The 27,476-nt window shown below is 49.6% G+C and overlaps 1 protein-coding gene across 2 annotated transcripts in view; it reads left to right on the plus strand.

Moving 5' to 3' along the window:
- NPAT (nuclear protein, coactivator of histone transcription) overlaps positions 1–27,476 on the plus strand; it is a 1,036,854-nt gene that overhangs the window by 149,022 nt on the left and 860,356 nt on the right. For both annotated transcript variants that reach the window (XM_069640444.1, XM_069640445.1), the window contains exon 4: positions 9,887–9,959. In XM_069640444.1, the coding sequence (XP_069496545.1) occupies positions 9,887–9,959 (73 nt within the window). The remainder of the gene's footprint in view (positions 1–9,886; positions 9,960–27,476) is intronic.

A 27,476-nucleotide genomic window follows, 5' to 3' on the forward strand; every position in this document is an offset into this window, starting at 1 on the left:
ATAACAAGTTTAATCTTACAAAAATTGAGGATGGTAGCGAAGGACTTTTTTCCTGAGCAGTCTTCTGTCCCTCTTCCGTTCCTTACTGCCAGAGTGCTCCCAGGCAGGAGGTTATGTAGGCCTATCTTGCTGTAGTGGTGTCACTGGATACGGGCCCTGGCTTCACCCCAATCCATCCTCCTTCCATACGAGGGAGGTTCCAGACCCTTCCTTTTTTCCTTGTCAGCGATTTTGTCAGAACATGCTTCTCTACATTTTGCTACCTTTTTATACAGAAACTCACTGCAGCCTTGCAGACCTTTACAAACATTGGGGCCTAGCCCAAGGCAAAAACTGAACATTTTTATAACAAATTTTTATTCATTCTGTCCATATTTCATTCCTCCTGTTAATGTTATCTGGGCCCTGTGGTCTCGCACCTTATTTTCATAACATGTCCCCTTCTGCATTTTGTCGCACAGAGCATGTAAATCCCCTATTCCTAGCCTGCATTGACCCTTGACGGACAGTAGACAGCTGGTGAGTCACTTTGTGTGCTGCCAGTGCTTGGCTCTAGTGATGAACCACCGCGGAAGCTTGTAGTCCATTTATAGCACAAGCTGCATTCTCTACAGGAAGGGAGGGGGAGTTTGCATCTACCGTACTAAGATTTTCACAAATGCATAAGATCTGACATTACAAATTTATTCAGCTAATAGTCAATTGCGCCTTATATTTAAACAAGAACTGCCTTCTTCAGTGCCTGCCCATGTCTGTGTATGTGATTATATCTGCATGAGAGAGCCTTCCCAGTGCCCCTCCTCTCCTCTAGTCCTTATAGCGCCTAAAAGAGGTCTTGCCCAATTCTAAAGCGCTTGGGGGGGGGGGGGGGGGTGCGGGGGAGGAGTGCGGGAGGACCCTGGTTCCTTCCCAACATGCACTTGATTATGCAAAACACTTCGGGCATTTTAATATTTGGCCTAAAGAGGCTATCTGGATTAGTATCATGAGTGGACAGTTTTTGCCGTTATACATTGATATGAAATTTTTAGCTGACATTTGATCACTTTCAACTTTTTGTTAATTGTCCCAGTTAGTGGTAACCAGGTTAATTTTGCAAAGAAAAAAGTATACATGTTATGGATACCCGCATTAACCTCCTGATTGGTAATTTCAATGTCTTAGGCATGCAACATTTCCAAACTTTAAAATGTTCTAATCTTGGATGTACTTTTTGTCTTATTTTACTTTGTATGTTTGTGATGTTTCATTTATTTTTTGTATCGATTGAATTCTGATTTTGTGAAAGGTTTTTGTAAACCGAAACTCAATATAAATAAATAAAAATAGGAGAGGTGTCCTTGATTCAAGATCTGGAGTAGCAGAGCCATCATAAAGGGATACAGGCCTCCCCATCTGATATCTTGTCTTAATTGCAGCTAGTACTTTATGGCTGGGAAATATGGCTGGGAAATATGCACTGTTTGCTAATATAAAAGCCAATCCATAGGGAGACCCAATCGCAGGTCATCACATGAGGAGGCAACAGTGCTTGGGGCAGCCAGGCTCTTTGAGATTGCTTTGACACTGCGGCACTCGTGACTGTGAGCCCCACACAGGACACTGGGGACATTGATACCAAGCAAGCATAGTCTGTGGGTTAAATCCTCTGTTATTGCGATCTTGAATAGTCTCTGTCGACAGGTGTAGATTTGCGAATCAGAGGCTGCGGTTCGGGGACATCGATCAACCCCCATGCAGAACTGAGTAACAATAGCTGGATTAGGTAGCCACATGGATTCAAGATGACAGGTGCCACCATTTATAGCCTTGGCCCATGGAGCTGCAGGCCTTACCAAGGAACCTGAGCATAATTCAAACTCCAGGTGACGGGCATAATGGGGACCATGAAATCCAGGGCTTACTCCACCACCAGGGTCCAGGTTCCCCCATACAGCTCGAATTGTCCCAATCCCACCATGAATCCAGATGTGAAAGAGGTCTAGTGTAAGCTCACAGTAAGGGAGCTTGGCAAAGTTGACCACAATGAGATTTGTAAAGCGATCCATGAAGTTGGAGGAGGGCAAGATCAGAGCATCGAAAGAAGTACCAGATTTGGTAAAGGAACATAGGCGAAAGAAGTAGAGTTAAAACTGGAGGCAAGAAGTGGAGAATGGAGATGAGGGGTATCACTGGAGGCACAGAAAGGCTTGAGACTGAAGAGAGTCGGAGAGGAGGAGGAGGAGGAAATTGACAGACTGGTTCAAGGCAGGAACTAGCACTGGCCAAGCCAAGAGGCTCTACGGGCTGGAAGGTTCCGTCTGAGGCCAATGGAGCCTAACACTAGCGTATAAGAAATAGGAGTGTAGAACCTTGCTGACCTGGACTATGGATTTGTAGTGCCAAAAAGCTGACGGAGAATGAGGAAGAGCGAAGTTGAATGAAAAAGTAGCGAGCCAGAATGAGTGCAAGCTTGAGAGTACAGTAGCGGGCGAGGAGTATTGTCTGTCTGGATTCTGGTGGGACTGGAAAAACCTGCCCAAAAATACTTGAGCATTGGGAGTTTCGAACCAGTAGGAATCTGTGTAATTGAACCACCCTCCGCTTTGTGGCGCAAGAATAGTGTCTTTTTGTGTTTTACCAACAGTTATACCATACAGAGTGACTAGAAGACTCCCCACTGTGGAAATCTGTATTGATGATAAATATTTGTTTTTATTATCACAACTAATGTGACGTACCTCCTGATGAATGTTCTAAAAATTCTTTTGGGAACAGAAACATCTCGAGTTCTAACTTCTAATAAAGTTTCCTACTAATGAGTAATTTGAAACCCTATTATATGGTGTTGACAACCGGAAGATCGCAATAGCTTCTAAAGCTGTCCTTAATCAACATTGTATACTGAACATACACCATCCTAGGAATATTTTGTCACAATTAGCTTTGTGTTTTTTATTGTATGTTTTAGATTAGGTACACTGTTACAACAAAAAAAATGTGTTGCGTTTTTAAAAAAACATTTTTTTGAATAAATGGATATTCTCCAGCATGGGGTCTGGCATGGATTCACATGCTCATGAATATTCCCTGTCGTCATGCTGGGAATCCTCGGTAAAGAAAAATCAGTATCCGTATCAGTTTCGTTTCTGATCTGTCTGTCGTAGTAGTAACCAATCGCTGATCTCTGCGTCATACTGACCACAGCCAATGACTGCCCTCTCCCTAAGCCCCACCTCTGGCAGCCATCCTCAGATTTTTACCGCACGTTCAAGTGTTGGGATCCTCGTGCTATTGCTCTCAAGCTTTAGTGCAATTCTCTTTTTTCGGTCAAAAGAGCCTCAAGCTCCACCGTTTCTTTATCCGATCAACAGGGACCCGTTTCGGATTCTTCTATGCCCCTCAAGGGTGAAGATTTCGTCGAGCCACGCTTTTGGAGGACTCCAGAAGTTTCTCAGGCCCATCTCGGACATGGCCCAGGAGAAGGGAAGCTCGACGCCCGGAAAGCTGTTCAGGGTCTGCCCTGGATGCCAGCTTCAGAATGTCTTTAAAGAGGACGAACACTCCCTTTGCCTCTATTGCCTGCATGAGGACAAGACGCACGTGGAGAAGGACTGTGCGTTTTGCGGGAACATGTCGGAGCGGTCCATGAAGGACCGCCATCTGCGTCTCGCCAACTGGCTGGAAGGGAAGAGCCCGTCAGGCGAGAAAAAGAAGTCAGAGCGGTCTTCTAAGACCTTTGAGGGCACCCCGGCGACAGGGGGCCCAACAGAAGGCCAAGCACCGCGAGTCCGCTGGCACCGGGAGCGCCGAATGGTCGGGCTCTTCGGTTGCCAGGCAGGGCGCAACCTCCCCGGCGCCATCAACCACGAGCCAATGCTCTGGCTCGGGTAAGAGGAAGTCCGAGCACCCGGCGAAGCTTCTGGAGAGGCCCCGGTCAAGCTCGAAGGCCCCATCGGAGGGGGAGCGAGGCGGTGACCCTCCCCCCAAAGAGAAGGCGGTGAGCGCACCTAAGGTGGTGAAAGCCTTGATCCACCCTGCCAAGGCCTCTATCGAGACAGTCGCAGCGGCCCTGGCTCAGCCTGTGGAGGCTACACCAGTGGAGGCGACCTCGGGGCCCAGAGTCTCCCTGCCACTGCGGAGGGAGTCCTCTTTCAAGCCCATCGATAGGACCCCCGTGAAACCTCCGACGGAGAAGAAAAAGGGGGGGCAGGAGGCCATCGTGGATTCAGCCTCAACCTCTGAAGAGGAGCTGATCGAAGTCTTAAGCCACGGCATTGGCGTGGAAGAAGACCAGCCCGTCGGGAGGGACCCCGACAAAGGAGACGAGAACGCTGAGGGTGCCGTGAGGTTCCTGACCGCCCGTCGGAATCTCCTCAACCAGTGCCGCAAGACAACTTGGCGGCCATTTTGTTGGCTATACAGTCCTTATGTTCGGAGATATAGACGAGATTGCCGTTACCACCAACAGAGGAACCGCTCCCGACAGGGGGACCCGGAGCCAGGCCCTTCTGGGAGCCCTCCTCCTAAGAGAAGGAGGATTCATCCTCCACCTCCTTTTCAACCATCGCGCCCTGCTCAGCCCTCCTCCCCGTCCACGACCCGTGGGGATGATACGGGGACGGACACGGCCGCGACGGGTACAGACGATGAAGTTTACGACGAGGATCTTCCGTCGTCACCTACTCCCCGGGCTTCCCCGCCCGACGAGATTGGATCGTTTCATGCCATGATCGCCAGGGCATCCGAGCTTTTCCAGCTCTGCCCGGAAGAGAAGAAGGAAGGTTTCCTTTATCAACGGCGCGAGACCAAGAGGAAGACGGTCCTCGCTGTACCTCTACTGGACGATATCTGGGATGAGGGTCTCGCCCTCCTCAAGAACCCATCCGCAACGCCTGCGAGAAGGGACCGGTACGAGAAGAAGTACCGGGTCCCGGACGCGGCCCCCTTGTGCCTTCGGGCACAGCCGACCCCGGACTCGGTCGTCTCCGCGGCAGCCAGGAAGAAAGCGGGGGGGGGGGCATCAGCCTCTATGTCATGCTCCCCCCGCCCCCCTCCCGGACGGCGAGGGAAAGAAATTGGACACGATGGGACGCAGAGTCATCTCATCGGCAGCGACAACGATTAAGGCTGCCAATGCCTTGGCTATCGTAGCCCGCTACGACAGGGAGTTGTGGTACAAGATCGCCCACCCCTGCTGGACTTCCTACCGGACGACAAGAGGGCGGAGGCCCTAGAGATCTTGCAGGAAGGAGAAGTGGCGTCTGACCACGCCGTTACGATAGCGACGGACATCGCTGACACTGGGTTTCGCCAGTTGGGCAACGGCGTGTGCCTTAGACGGCGTGGATTGCTCAAGGCAACGGACTTCCGGCAGGACGTGCAGACCAGAGTTTTGGACATGTCGTTCGACGGGAGCAACCTGTTTGGGAAAACAGTGGAAGATTCCCGGCAATCCATCAAGACGGACACGGAGACGGGCCGGGCTCTTGGTGTTCTCCAGCAACGACGGCCGCCCTTTCGGAGCACCAGAGGCAAGCAGGGTGCCTCCAAAGGTTCCGACAGCGGATATTCCACCTACCGTCAAGCGGCCCGTTCATCATCACAGGAAGCCTACAGGGGACGAGGCAAGTCGGGCGGACCCCGCCGTCGTCACCAGGGAGGACAAGGCGGCAAAGCCTCGTCGAAGCAGGACTGAACCGGCCGTGGGGTCGGGCCCCCACCGAAGCACCCCGGTGTGAGGCCGGCTGGCGAACTTCGTCAGCGTGTGGGAGTCCATCTCCACCGACCGTTGGGTGCTGGACGCCCTGGCCCAGGGTCAAGCGCGCTCGAGTTTCTAAAGAAGTGCCCTCGCATCCCCCCCCGTGGCCAGGAAGGATCATCACGTCCCTCAACTTCTCTTGGAGGTAAAGGCGATGCTCAAGAAAGGCGCCATTGAGCTCGTCCCATAGAGGCTTTGGGGCTCCGGAGTTTACTCAAGATACTTCCTCTTGAAGAAGACAGGAGGATGGCGTCCCATCCTGGACCTACGACGACTAAACAAATTCATCAAGGCACAGAAGCTCCGGATGGTCACCCTCCAGCACGTCCTGGGTCGGCTGGAGGAGGGCGATTTCCTGTCGTCGTTGGATTTTTAGGATGCTTACTTCCATATCCCCATCCTAAAGGGACACCGAAAGTTTCTCAGATTCGTGGTCCAAGGGCGTCACTACCAGTTCAGAGCTCTTCCCTTTGGATTGAGGTCGGCACCCAGGGTGTTCACCAAGTGCCTCGCACCGGTGGCGACGCGGCTGCGCCTGGAGGGGATCCACGTCTACCCCTACCTGGACGACTGGCTCATCCGAGCAAAGACAAGGGAGCTCAGCGAGGACCGTCCAACTACTCACGGACCTGGGATTCTCCATAAACTACGCCAAGTCCCACCTGGTGCCCGCGCAAGACGCACTGTTTCTGGGAGCGAAACTCGACACAGTGGCGCTTCTGGCCTCGCTGTCGGAGGAAAGGACGAGGGCCATCTTGGGCAAGGTGCACCGGATGCTGGTTGCGGACGCGGCCAGGGTGAGGTCCATCAAATCCCTCCTCGGAATGATGTCTTCTTGCATTTATCTCATCCGCCTGTGCAAGCTTCGGATGCGCCCATTACAGGAGTTCCTGGACGCTCGCTGGATCCAGACGACGGGCAGCTTCGCGGACAGGATCACACTCGACGAGAGTTTCCGACGAGCGATCCGGTGGTGGGGCACCCATGCACATCTGACGGCGGGCATGGACTTCCAGACCCTGGGCCACCAGAAGACAGTGACCACGGATGCCTCCCTGGAAGGGTGGGAGCACACACCGAAAATCTGCACGCGAGAGGCCTTTGGCTTCCGACGGAGAAGTCCCTCCATATCAACGTCCTGGAGCTCCGTGCAGTGTTTTGGGCCCTCGGGTCCTTTCTTCCGTCCCTCAAGGGCAAGGTGGTGAGGATCTTCACCGACAACACCACCACCATGTTCTACATCAGGAAGGAGGGCGGTACAAGATCCCCAGCCCAGTCCAAGGAGGCGCATTGGGCCGTCGCCCAAGGGATGTTTCTGGTGCCGTTTCACCTGGCAGGAATAAAAAACACCATCGCCGACTCGCTCAGCAGAGAGCTGTGCTCGTGCCACGAGTGGGAACTACGACAGGATCTAGTGGACCGCCTCTTCCGACGGTGGGGCACACCCCAGATCGATCTGTTCGCGACGGCGACGAACTCCAAGTGCTGGAGGTTCGCCAGCAGGTTTCCCCAGCCGAGGAGCATGGGCGATGCTTTCTCGTTCCCCTGGGAGGGCCTGTTTCTATACGCGTTCCCTCCATTGCCGTTGCTGATCCGGCTTGTCAACCAGCTCAAGAGGTCACGGTGCAGGATGATCCTCGTCGCACCTGCGTGGCCGAGGCAGATATGGTTCCCGGACCTTCTGGACTTGTCAGCTTCCCCGTCAATCAAGCTGCCAGTGGACGCGGATCTTCTCTCCAGGGAAGGAGGCGCCATCCTCCATCACGACCCAAAGTCGCTGAACTTGCAGGCCTGGCTCCTGCAGTGCTAGAGTTTGGAGGTTACGACATACCGGCCGACTGCAGAGAGATTCTTGCAAAGGCCAGGGCGTCCTCAACTCTTAAATGCTACGGACACAAATGGAAGAGGTTCTCTGTCTGGTGCCATGCACAGAAGATTAACCCTCTACGGATTACGGCTCCCCAAGTACTGCCGTACCTACTGACGCTGGCCAAGGCTGGACTGGGGCACACTTCCATCAAGATTCATCTTGCTGCGATCTCCCGATACACCAGAACCACGGGACGGACGTCTTTGTGGTCTCATCGTCTGGTGAAAGAATTCATGAAGGGACTGTTCAGATCGTTCCCGCCGGTGAAGGCTCCGGCCCCGGCGTGGGAGCTCAACGTGGTGCTGACCAAGCTCATGGGCCCTCTGTTCGAGCCTCTGCACTCAGCTCCGTTGAAGTTCTTGTCGTGGAAAACAGCGTTTCTTGTGGCCATCACCTCCGCACGACGAGTGGGAGAGATCCAGACCCTTTCCTGCAAGCCCCCGTTCTTGACTTTTCACAACACGAGGGTAGTGCTCAGGATGCACCCCTCCTTCATGCCCAAGGTGCCGTCGGACTTCCACCTCAACGAACCCTTGGTGTTGCCTGTTTTCTCCCGTCGCCTTTGTCGCCGGCTGAAAGGACTTTGCACTCGCTGGATGTGGCTAGAGCTCTGAAGTTCTACGTGGGCCGCACGAAGAGTTTTCGGAAGACGTCACAACTTTTTGTGAACTTTGGACCTGTCAATCAGGGGAAGGCTCTCTCAAAGGCTTCCATTTCCAGATGGCTCTCCGGCTGTATCATGTACTGTCATCGGTTGGCAAACCGACCGCTGCCCGGCCGTCCGAGAGCCCATTCCACCAGAGCGATCGCAGCTACCACAGCGTTCCTATCTGGTGTGCCCCTGCTGGATATCTGCAGGGCTGCTACGTGGAGGTCGACTCACACCTTCACGAAATTCTACTGCGTCGACCGGGATTCCAGGCAGGAGTCCAGGGTCGGCCAGGCAGTGCTGCGCAACCTGTTCGCTTAAGGTGAGCCTGGTGAGGAGGTAAGAGATGCTTAATGTTGAGCCTGTTGCCACCTCCCGTGGTTGTGCATGTGTGTACTGCTATGTATTCTTTTATTCATGAGCAGGTGAATCCATGCCAGACCCCATGCTGGAAAAGGAACAAGTTACTTACTTGTAACTGTTGTTCTCCAGCATAGATTCACATGCGAACCCTCCCGTCTACCCCTCTGCGGCTCTTCACTTGGTCATACTGCCACTTCACGTGCTACCAAATCTGAGGATGGCTGCCAGAGGCGGGGCTTAGGGAGAGGGCAGTCATTGGCTGTGGTCAGTATGACGCAGAGATCAGTTATTGGTTACTACTACGAAAGACAGATCGGAAACGAAACTGATACTGATTTTTCTTTACCGAGGATTCCCAGCCTGACGACAGGGAATATTCATGAGCATGTGAATCCATGCCAGACCCATGCTGGAGAACAACAGTTACAGGTAAGTAACTTGTTCCGTATGCTTTTGAACAATTAGAGACTCGCTGTGTTATTGGTGTAAACGTTGAGATTATCCAACTACCTCTCATATAAACTTTAGCAAGAATACTGTCTGCAGCCTGAAAAGACAACCTACACAGACCAGGAAGAAAACAAATCACTCCATTCTGTATGCTTCCAAAGCCCAGAAGGGCGATGTTTGTCTCTAACTTTTACGGACCTAAATAAACTGTGATTCCTTCAGTGCAGCCCAACCTTAAACACAAACCTCTGTAGGCTAGAAAATCTGGATTTAGGATGGCTGTAGTTTTTAGGCTAGTGCTTGAATATCCCTCTTACTTTGCTGTGTATTTCTTTTTACTGTATGCACTGTGATTTTGAGAATCAGTCCTGTTATGTAGGCCTTAATCCCACCATGGTGCGGTGTATATCAAACCAGCAGTATAGTGTTTTGAGGCTTTCATTAATCCCTCAGTCTGTGACAATCTGTGCCATTCCCCTAGTTGCCCCGTTTCAGAAGATTTGGTTTCTGACTTTTTTTTTTACACAGCTATAGTTTCCCACTTGTAGGAAATGTGAGGTAACTGTGGGGAGATTCCAAGCAATGACTCGACTTGTTTTTCTTGCACTACAGAAGAGGCTGCATTTTTCTATATAATGACATCTGATAAGTACATTCCACTGTTTATTTCTGCTAATTGCAAGCATATGTTATGTTTTAACTGCATTGACTAAGCTACATGAAATGTGTATATGCAATTGTGGGCCCTTGTTTTATTAGCATCTGTATAAAATAACTACTTCTATTGACTTGAGCATTACTCTTTGTGTTTTAGAACAGACAAGTGAAGTTCCAGCAATGATATCATCATTGTGGAAGAAACTGGAATACACCCTTTCACAAATTAGGTAATACAACTCAGCTGCTTGCATTTCTGTATAGAATATTACATTTTGGAAATGTGTCCTTTTAAATTGAAGTAAATTTGTAAGGGCGGGTGAAAATAATGGGCTGTTATTGGGGCAGTTGTGTGCAGAAACCATCTTTTATAAGCTGCCATGGTCATGGTTATGAATGTATTCGATCAAAAACATGCAGGAGACGACAACTCACTCGCGACACCCACACGACTACCGAATACTGAGACGGTATCCCCAAAGACATTTTCTAACTTGATTTTGCTGTGTTAGTATCCCTCAATCAAGTACATTTATTTCGCCATGCTCCATAGTTTTCAAGCCCCAGAGCGTTAGCCTTAGAATAGGTTATTCTACCGCCACCAGTACCAGTGGCGTTATGGGGTTTAACCCAGTTCCACTGGCTTGCTGCCTCCATTTCTCCATATTCCCCTCTTATATAGCTTAAGCTCATGGACTCCTTCCCCTGCAGTCTGTGGTCTTCAGGATATCTCAACCTCCCTCCTCTGTTTAGTGGCTGTACTCCGAATCGCCAACAGCAGGACAGTTGTGATTAACTCTGGGTTCGGCCTTCAGACATTCATGAGTCTTGACAGTCATTCGCAGCTCTGTTTTTGATAGGTTGGTCTAATCTGCATTTGTCCGTGATCTTAGCTCTGCACTACCTACATTTTTGAGGCCTCCATCTGGAACCTGGTGTTGGTGCCTGAACTAGGCTAGGCTTAAAACATTTCACTATTCAGCTCAGTGTTCTTTTCTTACTCCTTCAAAGGGGTAAGACATTGTCTGTTGGGGTTCATAGTCTCTGATCTACCAGACAGCCACCCGATAGCTTGTCATTCTTAGTCTTTCTAGGCGAGTCATCTATCAAATAACATTGCTGACTCTTAATCTCTTGTGCCATGTTTACGCACCTGGCTATAATTTGTTCGTAGAAATTGAACGGGTTTTGGGCCTTGTTACAGCCACTCTGGCACCGGTAACAAAGTACTGTAGACTGTTGAAATTTACGACCAAGGCCATTTTCTCTACCATGTCGTCTTTTCGTTCAAGACTCTCTCATGGTGTTGCTTTACTAAATGTTTTGTCTTCTTTAGTGTTCCTGTGGCCTGATCATCTTCCTATGGTGGCTTGTATGGCGAATCCCTGGATGTTGTCACTTCTCCCCTGAGGCAACCCTTCCCATGAGGCCAGGGAGGTGAGACAGCTAACCGATAGTCCCCCTGGGCATGGTACGGAGCTAGTGGATCTCATGGGGGAGGGAAGCCCCCTGCGGGATTAGTGATGAACTGGGCAGTACATGATATCCCCAAATCCCACCTTAATCGTCAACCCACCCCAGTACCATTCCTATTGTTCCTATGTTTTTTCTTATACCGCTAATATAAGAAGTACTGAGATGAGGAAGAGTAAGGAATACCCAAGCGGAGTCCCCTTCACAATACCAAAATGAAGTAGAGCTCTGTTGACTCTAGAGAGCCTGGTCAGTTTAGCAGTGGGATGAGGAAGAGTAAGAACTACCCAAGTAGAGTATCCCTTTACAATACCAAGAAGAACTTGGACTCCTTGGACTCCTGAGATGAGGAAGAGTAAGGAATACCCAAGCGGAGTCCCCTTCACAATACCAAAATGAAGTAGAGCTCTGTTGACTCTAGAGAGCCTGGTCAGTTTAGCAGTGGGATGAGGAAGAGTAAGAACTACCCAAGTAGAGTATCCCTTTACAATACCAAGAAGAACTTGGACTCCTGGGAAACTGGTCCAATTAATACTGTGACGAGGAAGAAGCGTAGAGTACTAAGCAAGTACCCCACGGAACCAAAGTGTGCAGACTAGACTTTCTGATATAGCTGCTGAGAGACTGTGAAATGCGTCATTCAAAGCGTCTGCCCTTCCCCCTGCCTCTATACCATAGGAATGGAAGAATCGCATCATTTATAGCGTCTGCCCCCCTATCCGCCGCCATACTGCAAGTACGAGAGAAACTTCTCACTGAGACAACCCAACTGGTCTTACCATGGAGTGATTGAAGAAGTGATTAATCTGCCAGCTCTAGCAGACATGGACATGCTGTAACCAAAGATGACGAAAGCAAGTAACGTCATTGCCGAAACTGACACGCGTAGACGCATTACACACGAAGCAGACATGCACTCACCATGAAGTTAAACGGAAACTAGGTCAAATTGCATTGAGACATGACGAATGCTACCTGCATTCAATAGACACTAGGGGACATATAATCAATGCATATGCTGAAATGCAAGATTCATTAGAATACACATAATGCTTGCTTAACGCAGAAACACAACAGTAACAAGTGGCCATTTTGTATAACCTGGACAGTGCAGCCACAATTGAGTGAATGGGAAGAATCGAAGAAGCCGCGAAGCTGCAGGAAGAGCAAGCTAGCTGAATTAGCTAGCAGCACAGATTCGAGCAGACTAGACGGCAGCTGCTACAACTCCTGCCACTGTTACGTTAGAAAGGGGAGGCTTGGACTAGCACTGAGGAGAACAGAAGATAATTCCCAAGCTCAAGCCACATTTCTCTTAGATTCAGTAAAGAAACAAACATCCCTTGTGTTATGGAGAATTCTCTTTTAAGGCTAATTTCCCAAACTAGTGCGTCCCCCAGCAGCTTTGCTGGATTCTTTGGGATTTGTTTTTTTCTCCTGCTAAGAGTGAGACTTTTCTTTTTTTTTTTTTTCTCCCAATCTTAGGCATGATTTGAGGATGTCTTTGACTTTGTATGCGCTTATGGGCCATGGGGTCTTTTACTCCATAGGGTATCATCTAATTTTAGTGTATGTGTTACACAGCACAGTCATAGTGACTCCCAAACATAGACTCCGTACCCTGGGACTGACTGTCTCCCAGGGCATGTAAAGTCACCATTGGCTTTATTAGTCCTAAATTGTGAACCGAACCAGTACAAACCATCGTAGTGTGGAAGTACTGGAAGGGGTTGATTAGATTGCCCCTGGGTCTGTTTCCAAGGGGGGTACTGTGCAATCCCCCCCCTTGTCGAGATTTCTGGTTGGTGAAAGGGGTTATCACTCAAAATATTCCACCGGAATATTTCCTATGGGATTTTCCCATTCATTTTAAACGCACCACTTTTTGGTGCAATGATAAAGATACCGCTGGTTTATTTATTTAATATTAATTCCCTGGTTGGGTCTTTTCGCCAGAACTCTGTTTTAAAATGGCGTTTGTGTCCGTCTCTGTGACTCTAACCCAAGTCGAGCCCTTTGTTCTACTTATTGGCAGGCTTCTCCACAAAAGCCCTCCAAATGGTGCCACTCTCTCTGGGGTACACAGGATGTGTGGGAGGGGGAATAGGCACCCTGGATTGTGTTGCCTCGGCAACTCAAGTCGCACTCTATTCTTTTTTTTTTTTTTTAAACTTTGGATTTTTATTCACATTTTTACAAAAACCCCCCACCCCAACACTGTCCCGCACCCCCTCCCTGTCAACTCGGGAGACTCTTTGCTTTCTTTCGTATCCAATGCTTAGGACATGATGTGGCTAGAGACCGTGACTACGGTAGGCTTGGAGCCGCCTTACCCCCGGGTCGTGGGCTCCCTGGTCGATTACCACACTTCTCTGAACCAGACTCGTCCCGCTCAGGCCGGGGACTCTGCCTCAAATTCAGTGGACATCCCATCCCCACGATTGCTGCACCCCATACCAGTTTGTGAGGAATGAGCCCATGTCATTATTCACCATGGCAGTCAGTTTGTCCATCAGAAACATGTTTTTCACCTTTTTCAGCCAGCCTTCCTTGGAAGAGGCCTCCAGGCTTTTCCATTTCTGTGCGAGAGCTACTCTACCCGCCCTCAGCATTGTTTCCCACATCCTTGGGTATCGGTGTACTTCCGTATCCTCCGGGGGGATCCCCAGCAGCATCGTTGGAGGGTTTAGTGGTATGAGTTCCTCTGTCACTTCCCCCATCCAGCCCCTCACAGACCCCCAGAAAGCCTGGACCGTCGGGCAATGCCACCACATGTGGCTCCTGGTACCCATCTGACCACAACCCCTAGGGCATCTAGGTGACACCCCCAGCAACATCCTAGATAGCTTTACTGGGTCCCTATGCCACCCCTGCAATATCTTAAAGTTGTGCTCCATGTCTGAGGTGAATAAGTTCCTGTGAAAGGCAATTTTAAATATTCTTGACCAGGCGTCCTCTGAGATCTCTTCTCCTGCAAGGTCATTCCAAAACGTGCGGAAGCTCCTCCTTCCCTGGAGGTCATATGTGTTTAGAATATTGTACATGTTGGACACCTCCCCCTTCCTCGAGGTCGCCGCGTCTAGAAACTTCTCAAAGGGGGTTAACTGTCTGCTCAGATTAGAACCCCATGACTGGTCACAGAGGATGCCCTTAAGGCAGAGATATTCAAAGATGGAAAGAGATCCCCGACCAAGAGCGACCCTCAGTTCCTCGTAAGACAGGAATTCGCCCTCTCTCAACATCTGCCCTGCCCGTTCCATTTCCGTGTCCGACCAGGTCTGGGCGTGCCGAAACCCCTTCCTACCCAAGTTGAGGGGGTGGCCCCAGAGGGAGGTCATCGGGGACGGCCATGTAGTGAGATCTGCCGTCTGGGGGGGGTCCCTCTTTCCAGATATCCCAGAGAACCCCCAAGGACGCGTGAGCCTTCAAGTGTCTCGGGATTGTCTTGCGTGGAGCCCATAAGAGGTTGTGGACCTTCAGAGGGTGGGCGTCCATATCTTCCAAGTATGACCAATACGTCCCCAGGCCTACTTTCATGTGTTCCAGTAGGACCGTAGCTGTGCTGCACGGAAATACAGGTGGAAATCGGGCAACCCAAATCCTCCTAACGTCAGGGTGGCACTCCCGGTTCGGGGTTTTCCCCTGCCATATAAAGTTTCGAACTGCTTTTCGTAGAATTCTAAAAGTATGCTCCGGGACACTGGTTGGAAGAGCTGTGAAAAGGTACAGAAGCCGTGGCAGTATGTTCATCTTAACTGCTGTCATCCTACCATACCATGAAAGGATCATCTTACCCCACCTCCTCGGGTCAGATGTGATCCCTGCCATTGTGGGGTCATAGTTAGTAGTAGCCAGTTTTGTTAGGTTCCTTGTGAGAATAACGCCCAGGTAACGTATGGCAACCTTCCCCACTAAAATCCCCTGAAATCTGTCTAGGGGGTCTAGCTCTGGGTCCAGAGACCTCATTGGGAGCAAGACTGATTTGGAGGCATTGCTTTTTAGGCCCGAGAAGCTCCCAAACGCGGCCACCAGGGCCAAAAGGGGGGGGAAGGGAGGAGCCAGGGTCCACCAGGTAGGCTAGGATATCATCTACAAATAGGGAGAGCTTGAATTGCACTTCACCTCTCCTGATCCCCCCCCCTGATGTCCGGATGCGCACTGATCGCTATAGCTAATGCTTCCATCGTGAGGACATATACCAAAGGGGAAAGAGGGCACCCCTGCCTAGTCCCTCGGGAGAGGGGAAATGGATCAGACAGATTCCCATTCACTTGGACCCTTGCCGTGGGGGCTCTGTAGAGGGCCTTTACCCAGCTCATAATGTGGGCCCCGAATCCCATTTTTCGGAGGAGGAGATCCATGTACCTCCATTCGACCCTGTCGAAGGCTTTCTCCGAGTCTAAGGAGAGGACACATGCATTAAGCTCCGACTGTTGGGCGAAATGAAACAGGTCTATTGTTTTGCGGATGTTATCTGACCCTTGCCTTCCCCTGATGAAGCCCACCTGATCCCCCATGGACTAACTTTGGCATTATTCCCTCCATCCGCCTCCCCAACACCTTGGCCAGGATCTTAACATCTATGTTTAGCAACGATATGGGGCGGTAGGAGGAGCATTCCGTGGGGTCTTTCCCTTCCTTGGGCAGCACTGCTATTATAGCTCCCATCACGGATTCAGGGAGAATGCCCCCTTCCAGCACAGAATTGAAGACCCTCACTAGATATGGGATTAGGTAGGAGCAGAATCTCTTGTAAAAATAAACGGTAAAGCCATCTTCCCCGGGGGAAGTTCCACCTTCATCCCACTAATCACCTTATCCACTTCCTCCTCGGTCACCGGGCCCTCCAACCCCTCCGCCATCTCCCTTGACGGGGCCGGGATTTGGATTGAGTTCAGAAAATCTGGGCATCATCCCCTACATATTCAGACGAGTATAGTGTCTCATAGTATTGGCGAAAAGCCTCTCCAATCTGGGAAGATTCATAACCAAGGGACCCCTGGGCATTCCTTACCCCCTTCACCATTCTACTTCTCTGGACCTCCCTCAACTTGCAGGCTAGGATCCTATCCGCTTTGTCCCCTTTTTCATAATATTTTTGCTTGACCATTTGGAGACTTCTCTCCGTTTTGTGGAGGAGTAAGTCTTTTAGCTGTAGCCGCCTGTAATCCTCCTGGGCGGTCACCCGGTCGCGCCCGAGGGCCAGTTCCGGGGAGCCCCCTGGCTGGAAACGGGCTATTTTTTCTCGCAGGGTTTTCTCTTTGGCCTCCTACACCCTTTTCTTCAGGGCTCCTATTTTGATGATCACTCCCCGTAAAGTGGCCTTAAAGGCGTCCCAGAGCGTGTGTGTGCCCTCTTCCCCATTGTCGTTAAGCTCAAAGAATTCTGTTATAGCATCTGCGACTTCCAGGCCATGGACCTCATCCTTTAATGGGGCATGTTACATTTCCAGCGACCTCTGCGTTCTTTGCGCCATCCCTCCGCTATGGTGACCCGGACCATATCTTGGACCGACCAAGGGACAGGGTTAACTCTATAGCCTTTGACATATGGGCGCAGGGTCTCGTCCACTAAGATGTAATCAATCCTCGAGAACGAGGTGTGGATGGCCGAATAGTAGGTAAAACGGAGGACATCTGTCCTGGGGGTCGGGATTGTATCGACCAGGCCCAGATCATCGTTCACCCTCTGGAAGTTTCGTGCCATGACTTTGTCCGCGGGCCTGGAGCTTTGGGGGCCTACACGCTTCCTGTCTACAGATGGGTCCAAGACCATGTTGAAATCCCCCCCTACCACCGTCGCACTCTATTCTGATTGGCCCAGTGGTGAGCTGCCCGGCTCACCACTTAGCATGTGTGAGTGACAGCTAGGCTGTTGAATGGGTGTTTTTCTGCATAAAAGCAGGGCTTTGGGGACTGGAACTTCAGAAGTCGCTACAGGACCTAAAGAATCCAAAGAGGGGAGAAGCTGAGCCATCTGCAACGACGACACCACCAGTGGAGCCCTGCTGAAACGACCTCACCACTTTCCCGACAACAAGAGAAGATCTTCTGCTGTAAGAGTCTTCTTCCTTTGAGCTGGTGGGATCAACCAGTTCGCCATTCGCCTTCCAGGACATCTCTTGGTCGAATCGCCTGTGCCAAGCACCCTGGCGGCCGGATAGCCAAGCTTCACCACTGTGACCTCGAATAAAAGGAACGCACCTTTTAACCGACGAACTGCGCAGCTGGTTTCATCCCTGCGCAGTGCAACGACTTCAAGTTTCCTCCTCGACGAGATCTTCTCTTCCCCTGGTCGAAACCACGACTTGCACCTGCTGCCAGGAACAACTGCCACCGCTGGAACTTCTTCCACTTTAAAGGTACTGTGTTCCACCTGGCCTCCCTTTCTATGGTTTGCTAAAGGTGACCCTTAAATCCTTGGCTTTCCAACTGGGTTGGCCCCAGACCTTCTAACTTTATCTTTCTGAATCCAACCAACTTCTTTTTGAACATTTCGCAAAGACTTTGGTGCATTTTAAACTGTGATCTTGGACACATTTCACCTTGCTCCCTTTACAGTGGGCCTGGCCTATGAACTTTGGCTCTACAGTAGACTCTGCCTTCACTAACTTGCTGTGGTCTTTTAAAAGTGTTGGGAACCTCTATTTTCATGACCTGCCTTTTTCTCTCCCTTTAATTTAATTATTAGAGTGCCATCTAAGTTACACGCTCACATGTGCTTTGACAAATAGTGGTGGTTTGACTTAGACTTGTTTAATAATTATTTAAGGGAGGTGTGTATACTTTTGTTGCGTGTGTTTGAACTTGCTTTACTATATAGTGCTAGTGTATTTCTTAAAGTGTGTGTTAAATAATTATATACTTTTGATACCAAAGCTCTGGTCAGTGTTTGCTTGTTATGCTGTGTTTTTGGCCCTATTGTGTATGCTCTATATACTGCCCTACTCATCTTGAGAGAAGTCTGACTGCTCAGCCACAGCTACCAGGTAAATCTGGGTGGTGCAGACTGCTACCAATTGGGTTTACTGCTTACTCCTGTAGTCTTAATCTTTTTGCAGTGTTCCCTAAGGGAGCTGCTGGATCACTTCAGGGAGCCGATGAATTGAACTTCGAAGTTTTTCCCGAAGTGTTATTCGAAACAATGTTAACACACACGAACACTTTTTGGGCTCCACAATTTCAGTGTGTAGGCTGATCCTTATTTTGGTACCATTTAATGGGTGACTTCAGAGGACAAATTTCACAGGAGGTTCCTCATAGCATATGGGGGCTTCTGTCGTTAGGCATGGGGTGTATGGGACTGCTGCCCATTTCAGAGATGATTTTGTTGTTTCAAAGGAACTCGGGGCCACATTTCAGAGAGGAACTATTTTTTATTTTATTGACCTTCATAAGAAGTGTGTGGTACCCGAGTCGTAGATCACTTGATGATTTTTTAAGAACGATAGAATATTCATAGAAGAGATTTAAAAACACTGAACTTCATCCATAGTAGAGAGTCTTATATGGTTTAGTTCACGGGGTATCCCGGGTTGGTTTCTGGGATATCCTTAGTTATAAAATGGTCGACCGGTTTCGATGAAAAATATTGATCATCTTCTTCAGGACCGTGATTTTGGCTTGTCTCGATGAGATCAAGGGTTGGGGAGGGTCGCAGGCACCTTCATCCCATTCACCTAAGAGAAATAAAACCGGGTTGGGTTATAGGTCTTGAGGTCACAGTGATTCTATTTTTCAGTCTTATTCTAAAATACTTTCTAATGCTTTTAACCAATTAAATGGCTAGTTTTTCGTTAAAAAGAGCAGTCGATCGGCTATTTTGGCTATATAGACACATCTATTGGCTGCTGGAAATTACCTTGTATATAGGCGCTGTCAGCCGGGTCTTCGGAAGTTTTTTGGCTTAGGTCATGTGTATCCTGAGTCCTGCAAGACATTAACAAGGCGTTTAAGAAAATGCCCACACGGGACCTCGTAGTACTACATTCACGAGTGGGTCGTAATGGGAGCATTGGGATGACATCCTACATTGTCTTGCGCAGTCTATTAAGTGGTCGTGTGCCGGCAGTCAGAACGCTGGTGTGCGCCCTATTGTCTGCACTAGGTCTGGTTCAGTTCGCGTGCGTGGCCGTATGTGTCGGCTCGCGGTGCAACGCGAGGAATCAGTTCCTATGCAGAAGCGCCGCCACTGTTCCATGTGCTGGTGACGTTGGATAATCTAGCTGCTGGCGTTCATGCGCGGTGAGAGAGTGTATATACATATACAGGGAGCGCTGGTGTGCGCCCGGACGCTTGGGATTGGAGAAACTAGTTCTTCCATTCGCGTGCGCGGCTGCCAAAGTGGCAGCTCGCGATCAAGCACGAGGAATCTTAGTTCTGTGAATGAGTACAATCCATAATTGTCGACGCGTAGCTCGCATTCGAATGGGAGATGTTGCTTTTGTATGGGAACGGACACCACTCACTGTGTGTTACGAGCGGCTGCTTGTGTCTGCGGGACGCCGGCAAAGTTGCTCTGTTTTAGCAACCGTTACCCGGCAACGGAGACACTTATAGGTGGGTCAGTTTTCACTGTTGATGATCCTCGTTATTGGGGGCCATCTTGGAGTGACTTAGGATACATTCATGGAATAGGGCTTTTGCATAGGAGATATTGTTATGAACTGTTGTCTCATGTTCTTTCAGATTTGTGTAGTTTTTCAATACAGGGCACTTTTTAACACAGTGGAATCATTACCTCATTTGGTTATTAAATTATTCTAAATACTGTCCACACTTGATTTTTTACCTCATCCATATGTATTCGCCTTCTGCCTTCGTCAGTGATACTGTGCTGATGGTGATGCAGAGCAGAAGGCATGCTTGTAATTTTGATTTCTTTTTAGGACAAGACTGTTTTCTTTGTTATTGGGTTTTTTTGGAAGCACCAGTTGACTGCGGGGAGGAGGTTCCACATATGTATGGGGTGTACATTACACATTATTATTCTACAAGTGTGGTAAACAATGTCACGTGGTATTTCTTGATGTTCTTCTTCATCTTTTAGGCAGAGTTGTTCCATGTTGTATGTTCATTTCCTTATAGCCAGGTTGTTCCACTGGATTTCTTCATGGAGTCCATTTCTCACTGTATTGAGTCTAAATATCCAAAGTTGTTCTCGTTTGAGGAGCATTTTTCCAAAGTCACCGCCCCTTCTAGGCGGAGTTAATTTTTCCAAGATGGTCCACGTGAAGTCTTCTTGTGTGTGACCTTTTACGACAAAGTGGTTCACAAGAGGGGCTGTCACTTTTTTTGTTCGGATGCATGATTTATGTTCAATAAGTCTTGTTTTCACTTCTCTCGTTGTCATGCCAACGTATCGTAGGGTGCATGGGCATGTGATGAGGTAGATAACCCCTTTGGATTTACAATTGGTGAAGCTCCTCTGTTGCCATGGTGTGTGCCATACGATCTCAATAGATTTGCTTCTAGAAGTTTGGGCGCACATGGAGCACCCGCCACATATCCCAGAAACCAGCCCGGGATACCCCGTGAACGAAACCATATAAAACTCTCTATGGATGAAGTTCAGTGTTTTTAAATCTCTTCTATGAATATTCTATCGTTCTTAAAGAATCATCAAGTGGTCTACGACTCGGGGACCACACACTTCTTATGAAGGTCAATAAAAGATAAAATAGTTCCTCTCTGAAATGTGGCCCCAAGTTCCTTTGAAACAACAAAATCCTCTCTGAAATGGGCAGCAGCCCCATACACCCCATGCCTAACAACAGAAGCCCCCATATGCTATGAGGAACCTCCTGTGAAATTTGTCCTCTGAGGTCACCCATTAAATGGTACCAAAATAAGGATCAGCCTCCACACTGAAATTGTGGAGCCCAAAAAGTGTTCATATGCCCTAAGGGAACCGCACAGGATTCTGCCTAACACCTTGAAGACCAGCTGCTCATTAATAAGTCTTAATATTGTAAAAAGACTAGATCATAACAATCTCCAGTGTATAGGAATGGTTAAGTCACCCACATTAATATGGGCTAAAATCCTAGTAAAAGACTAGCAGAATAATTCAAAATGTGGTCTCCTCACACGTGGCATGAAGTTTAAGAACAGGGGCTATTCATTAGCTCCAGACTCAGTTAGACCAAGGCCTTCTCTCTTCTCAGAACAAAGACGAAAGACTATGCCAAGTTCAAAGCTAAAAGTCCTGGCTTGTAGCCTAGGAAATCAGATGGTCTGTTTATAACCTTGATGTCTCTCCCCCTACCAGTATTGTTGCTCATGTGCTGATGAACTACCAAGTAGTCCAGGTTGGCAAAGCCAATGCCAACCAATCCCTGTCTTCCAGTGACGTTGTTTTGCAACTGTTGCATGGGCCAATCAAGTAGTGAAGAGATGACATGTATTCAAAGCTATCAATTTAGAGGTGGTCTAAGGTGGAGCCATCAGATAGAGCAGGACCAATGAGAAGACTAACCCTTACACATTGTATACATAGATTGTTCCTCTAACCAATCCCACCTTCTCATAGGTTTTTGTGACTTAAGAGTGTAATGTGACGTCAGTTATGACGCGTTTTGTGCTTTTAACCTGTTGTCAAGCTGAAGACTGAGGAGAGCGTAGAGACAAATCGTGTTTGCTCCTGTCCCTGTTGTATATGGATTGTTAATAGAACAGGCCTTTGTCATGTACCTTGACTCTTCTGTTTTTGGGCACAGGATTTCCCTGCCTATCTGGTCTGCTCAGGGATGCGACTGTCTACCCCACCATTACATATGGTAGCAGAGGATGGTTGGCCAGAGTCCTCAGAATTGTCGACTTGCCGCTGCGCGCCTGAGGACTGCAGAGTTGACCCGTGGAGACTGAACAATTATGCTTGAACTAAGACGGTCGTCGGGCGCCCCCTTGGAGGCAATCCTGCCCGATCTGCACAAGACGCCCCGCAGGGCAAAGGCATAGTTGCCGATTGAGGGAGGATCGATACTGAAGGCCTCGGTCGATCTACGGATGTAATTATAAGAGCATCAAATTGACAAATGAATGTGGGAGGGATTTTTTTGTATAATATTGGGGAAGAGTGATAAAGAGTTTATTTATGAGCGGAACTCTATAGCCAGGGTTATAGGAGGTGGCGCCCTAAATCCCAGGATGGGGTAATTAGATATTAAGTAAGAGAGATAGCCTGCAACAGGGTCAAAGAAGAGGGTGCCACGCCCCATCTGGGCAGTTTTAAGAGAAAAGAGATTCTGATGCTTGTTAATCTGCTTAGAATCACATGCTGTGCATATGGTCCGACATCCAGTGGTAACCGCGGAGTATTGCATCTTGTCTTTCGGGGGACCGAAAGGGGACGTCGGCATAGGCGTGTCTGAAACACTATCCCTATCGTGACATGTGTAGTACCCAAAATCCCTCACGCGCCGAGGTCCCTCCGATTTTGTTTTTTTTCTGCCCAGATAACTGGTCGCCCTATAGCGGAGCTCTTCATGAGACATTGTTTATCTTACTGAATTGTCGTTTTAATCCCTGTTAAGTCACTTCGCCTACCAAGAACATCTTTGACGAAGACTACGGGGGAATCGTCTACGGCTGTGGGTTCCGGCGCATAAGATCCGGCGTTCGGACCTCCACGTGGTCGGGCCTTCTGGCCGGCCTACACAGTAGGGAGAGTGGGCTCAGGGTTTGCCATACTGCTATGATGTCTTTCCTCTTTTCCACTTATTTCCTTTTTGGTCTGGTCACCCTTTCCTTCTGCTGTGGAAAGGACTCCATTTAGATTCTGCCCTGTGTGTAGGGTCAGATATCCGTGGAAAGACGAGCACACGTCGTGTAACGCTTGTCTCCCCCTAGATCACTAAAGCAGTGTTCGGCGTGTAGCATACAGAAAGTCATGCGTGGAGCCTCCCTCCCCTGCCGCGACACCAGCCGAAGGTGACAGGGGTACATCGGATGACCAAACGTCCAACGCGGACGTTATAGACCTTGAGGCGGACTATTCTAGAGCCGCCACGCCCGTCCCCGACGTTCCAGGCTCGACTCCGGTTCTGCTACGGGATCACACCCGGTGACAGGGGCGTACAATCACACCGCACAAAGCACACAACCCAAGCGCCCTCCTCGACGACTTCGTCCAAGAGGGCGAAAGCGCCATCGGATCGATCTGATCCAAAGCCTTCCCCGCATCCGCAGCAGCGCATGACGACTGGGTTTAACAAACATAACAAGGGCGCTGCTCCCCAAACTACACACGCCGAAGTTTCTGATCAAGAAACTTTGACGGGTTCCAAGGTTTCCAAGGCCCGTGCAGGCCTGAAAACTACGAGTAGGCCTCTACCCGAGAAGCCATCATCGGAGGCGTTGTCTCCCGAAGATTCGGTGATTCGGTGACTATCAGTAAGAGCATCAATAGGATTGCTACGGCTGTGGGCCTAGTACCGGTTCCGGCCAGAGTTATAGGCCAATCCGCCGAAATGTTTTCCACGGATTTGGAAGACGACCCCGAAGACTCTTACGAAGAAAGCCAGGTACCCCTCTCAAGCACCCTGAGGAGATCCTCTCAACGCCTTAGGGCGGAGGACACAGTTTCCTACTCAGCTAAGTCCGTTTGGGTCATCCAAGTGGACCATGGAGCAATTTGAGGGGTGTATGTATCAGCTGGAGTGATTTTTCAGGGCTTCTGATCAACCTCCGCCGAAAAAAGCTTGGGTAGACCCTAACCCTCAAACACAAGTTGCACAACTCCTAGATGTCCAACACTATGTTGACTATCAAGAAGATGTCCAGAAAGACACGGATAAAGCCATCTATACAGAAGAAGAGGAGGCTTCTTTTCTGGACAATTATGGGGAAGATCAAGGCGCAACGGACAACTGGGAGGACACCCAGCAGGATGATCACAATTCTGATATTGTTTGCCTCGACTCTCCCCCATCCACCCTGGTTCGACAAGCTCCCCCGGTGGATGATCAGATGGCTTTCAACAACACGTTGAAAAAAGCAGCAGAACTCTTCAAAATTGCCACGCTTGAAGCCTTGCCCGAACAAGATTTCGCAGAGGACATTATTAATGACAAGCCTCCGGCAAGCCAGTCTATCCCTCTCTTGAGCTCTGTAAAGAGACGACTGGCCCCTTCCTTACTCACACCCGCTCAGACTAGGGCTGTGAACCCAAGGGTCAAAACTTTTCCGGCCCTCCCCCACCGACCCGCTTTATATCAAAGGTCACTCAATCCCAGACTCACTGGTGGTGACCAACACTCGCAATAGAGCAGGGGTTCCCCATGCCACGGGAGAGTCACCCCTGGACAATGAATCCAAAAGGTTGTCTGCCTTTTGCAAACTGGTCACGTCAGCGGCGGCTTATACCATCCGGATTGCCAATAACACAACGTTACTGGCAAGCTACGTCGACGCCCAATTGAACTTACTCCAGGAAGGCCTTCAGGAGGTTCCGGAACCAACCAGAGCCAAGCTTCTCGCCATTGTCTCGGAGGGCAAACTTGCCAATCAGAATGTTGTAAAGAATACCCTGGACTCCGCAGAGACAGAAGGCAGGTCTCTCGCACAGGGTACTCTCCTAAATAGACACGCGTGGCTGCGCACGTCGGGCTTCAGGCCTGAGACCCAGGCATCCATCATCAACAAACCCATCGAAGAGGCCAATCTCTTCGGGAAGGCGGTAGACGATGCGTTGGAGACAGCCAAGAAGGAGCACGAGACTATTAAGTCGCTGCACCAGATTTCCCAAAAACCCTCTTCACAGAGCGGCATTAATTCTCGGCGGTCCTTTCGAGGACAAGCCCGCGCCGCTCAAAATAATTTCAGAAGCGCAGAAAGAATAGAGGCAGAGGCTCCAATTCCAGAGGAGCGTCAACTTCGGGTCAGAAATGACCACCAAGTTCGGGTCCCCTCCCATGTCTCCCCGGTCGGGGGGGCGATTAACATCTTTCCTCAAGGCATGGAGGGGATATCTTCAGGCCAGTGCGTCTTGAAGACGGTCGCCCACGGTTACTGCGTGGAATTCGCCCGACCTCCACAGTTCAGACCACCGGAACATCAATGCCTTTCACCGGAACATCTGCAGATTCTGATCCAAGAGGTGGATGCGCTGCTGGGAAAGGACGCCATTCTTCAGGTAAACAAGGGTATCTATTCAGTGTATTTCCTTGTACCCAAAAAGGATCTCACCATGCGTCCTGTTCTAGACCTGCACCCAGCGAACAAGTTCATAAAGCCCCAGAAGTTTTGCATGGTAACACTGCAAGAGGTGATCCCATTGCTAAAACAGGGGGACTTCATGACAACATTGGATATGAAAGATGCATACTTTCATATTTCAATATTGCCAGCGCATAGAAAATTCCTAAGATTCGTGATTCAGGACAAACACTACCAGTTCAAAGTACTCCCCTTCAGCATAGCCTCGGCGCCAAGGGTGTTTACCAAGGTCCTGGCAGTGGCACACCTGCGCAGACTTTCAGTTCCAGTTTACCCTTACCTTGACGATTGGCTCATCACGGGGGACTCGTTCGACTTTTGTTTTTCGAACACCCAAAAGACAGTAGACCTACTGTTCAGCCTGGGATTTTCTATCAACGAAAAGAAATCCAGCTTAGTCCCCAGCCAAGTAAAACAGTTCCTGGGAGCTCTAATTCGCATGGAAGACGGTCTAGTCTTCCCTTCCAGCGAGAGGGTTCAGAACATGCTTTCTCAGGTTCCTCAGTATGTAGCCAGTCGAGAGGTGACGGTACGCAAAGCTATGCGTTTGCTAGGGATGATGGCGTTGTGCATATACTTGGTGCCCCACGCGAGGCTGCGCATGTATCCCATGCAAGAGTGGCTCAACAGCCAGTGGTGTCAGGCCAGCGGGCAATGGTAAGATCTGTAAATTGTCTCGCCAGCCCTCGTTCTCTCTGCGGTGGTGGTCGAGGGAGAACCTCTTGAAGGGGAAGACCTTCACCACCCCTGCAGTGGAAGCCACTCTCACAACAGACGCATCTCTCACAGGGTGGGGGGGGCTCACCTGCTTCAACAGACAGCGCACGGAGTGTGGTCCCCTCAGGTAGCGTCCAACCATATAAACCTAATGGAGCTACTAGCAGTGTTCAAAGCATTGAAAGCCTTTCAGGAGCAACTGCAAGGGAAGACAGTGCTGGTCCTAACCAACAGCACAACAGCAATGTATTACCTGAACAAACAGGGGGGCACTCGCTCTCCAGCGCTCCCAAAACATCTGGATATGGGCTCTCAAACACAAGATGTTCCTGATATCCCAACATGTTCCAGGGGAACTCAATCTTCTGGCAGACGTACTCAGCAGAGATTTTCCTCTGCCAGAAGAGTAAGAATGGCGACTGCACGAAGACATTGTATCCAACGTTTTTGCAGAATGGGGGTTTCCAGAGATCGACCTCTTCGCGACTCAGGAAAACGCCCAATGCCAAGATTACGCCTCCAGGTACCCCCAGAACCGATCCAAGGGGAACGGTCTCTGGATAACTTGGTTGGGGAAATTTGTCTACGCTTTCTCCCCCCACCCCCGACTCCCCTTCTGAACAATATAGTACACAAGATGCACCAGGAACCAGTTACCATGATTCTGGTGGCTCCCATGTGGGCCCACCAACCTTGATTCGCGCACCTGATGGAAATGTCCCTCTCCCCACCAGTCAAGCTGCCCTGCCCGTAAAACATGTCTCAGGACAGGGGGAAGACTCTGCACCCATGCCCACAAACTCTGAACTTAGCAGCCTGGCTCCTGAGGTCATAGAGTTTGGACATCTGCAACTCCCTCAAAGGTGCATGGACATACTGAGGGAGGCAAGAAAGCCTAACACACGTTATTGTTATGCCAGCAAATGGAAACCTTTTGTCATCTGGTTCAGTTTCAAAGGCGTCAATCCCACCGATTGTTAGCCTTCACACATTGTGTTATATCTAACCCATCTGTTGGACTCTGGGTTAGTCTTCAATTCCTTAAAGGTTCACCTAGCGGCGTTGTCAGCCTACACCACGTCACAGCAAAAGGTGTTGTGGTGGAAAATACCTGTGATTAAAGCCTTTATGGAAGGGGTTAAAATAATGTATCCCCCCATCACTCACCCAGCCCCTGGGTGGGATTTAAATGTGGTTTTAACTAGGCTCATGGGACCCCCTTTTGAGCCTATGCATAAAGCTAGTCTGAAAGACCTGATTTACAAGATAGCCTTTCTAGTAGCTATCACTTCTATCAGAAGAGTTGGCGAACTACAGGCCCTCTCGGTTTTTGACCCCTTT

Source organism: Ambystoma mexicanum, chromosome 7q (assembly GCF_040938575.1).
Source record: "Ambystoma mexicanum isolate Mex_15411 chromosome 7q, UKY_AmexF1_1, whole genome shotgun sequence".
Classification (NCBI taxonomy): domain Eukaryota; kingdom Metazoa; phylum Chordata; class Amphibia; order Caudata; family Ambystomatidae; genus Ambystoma; species Ambystoma mexicanum.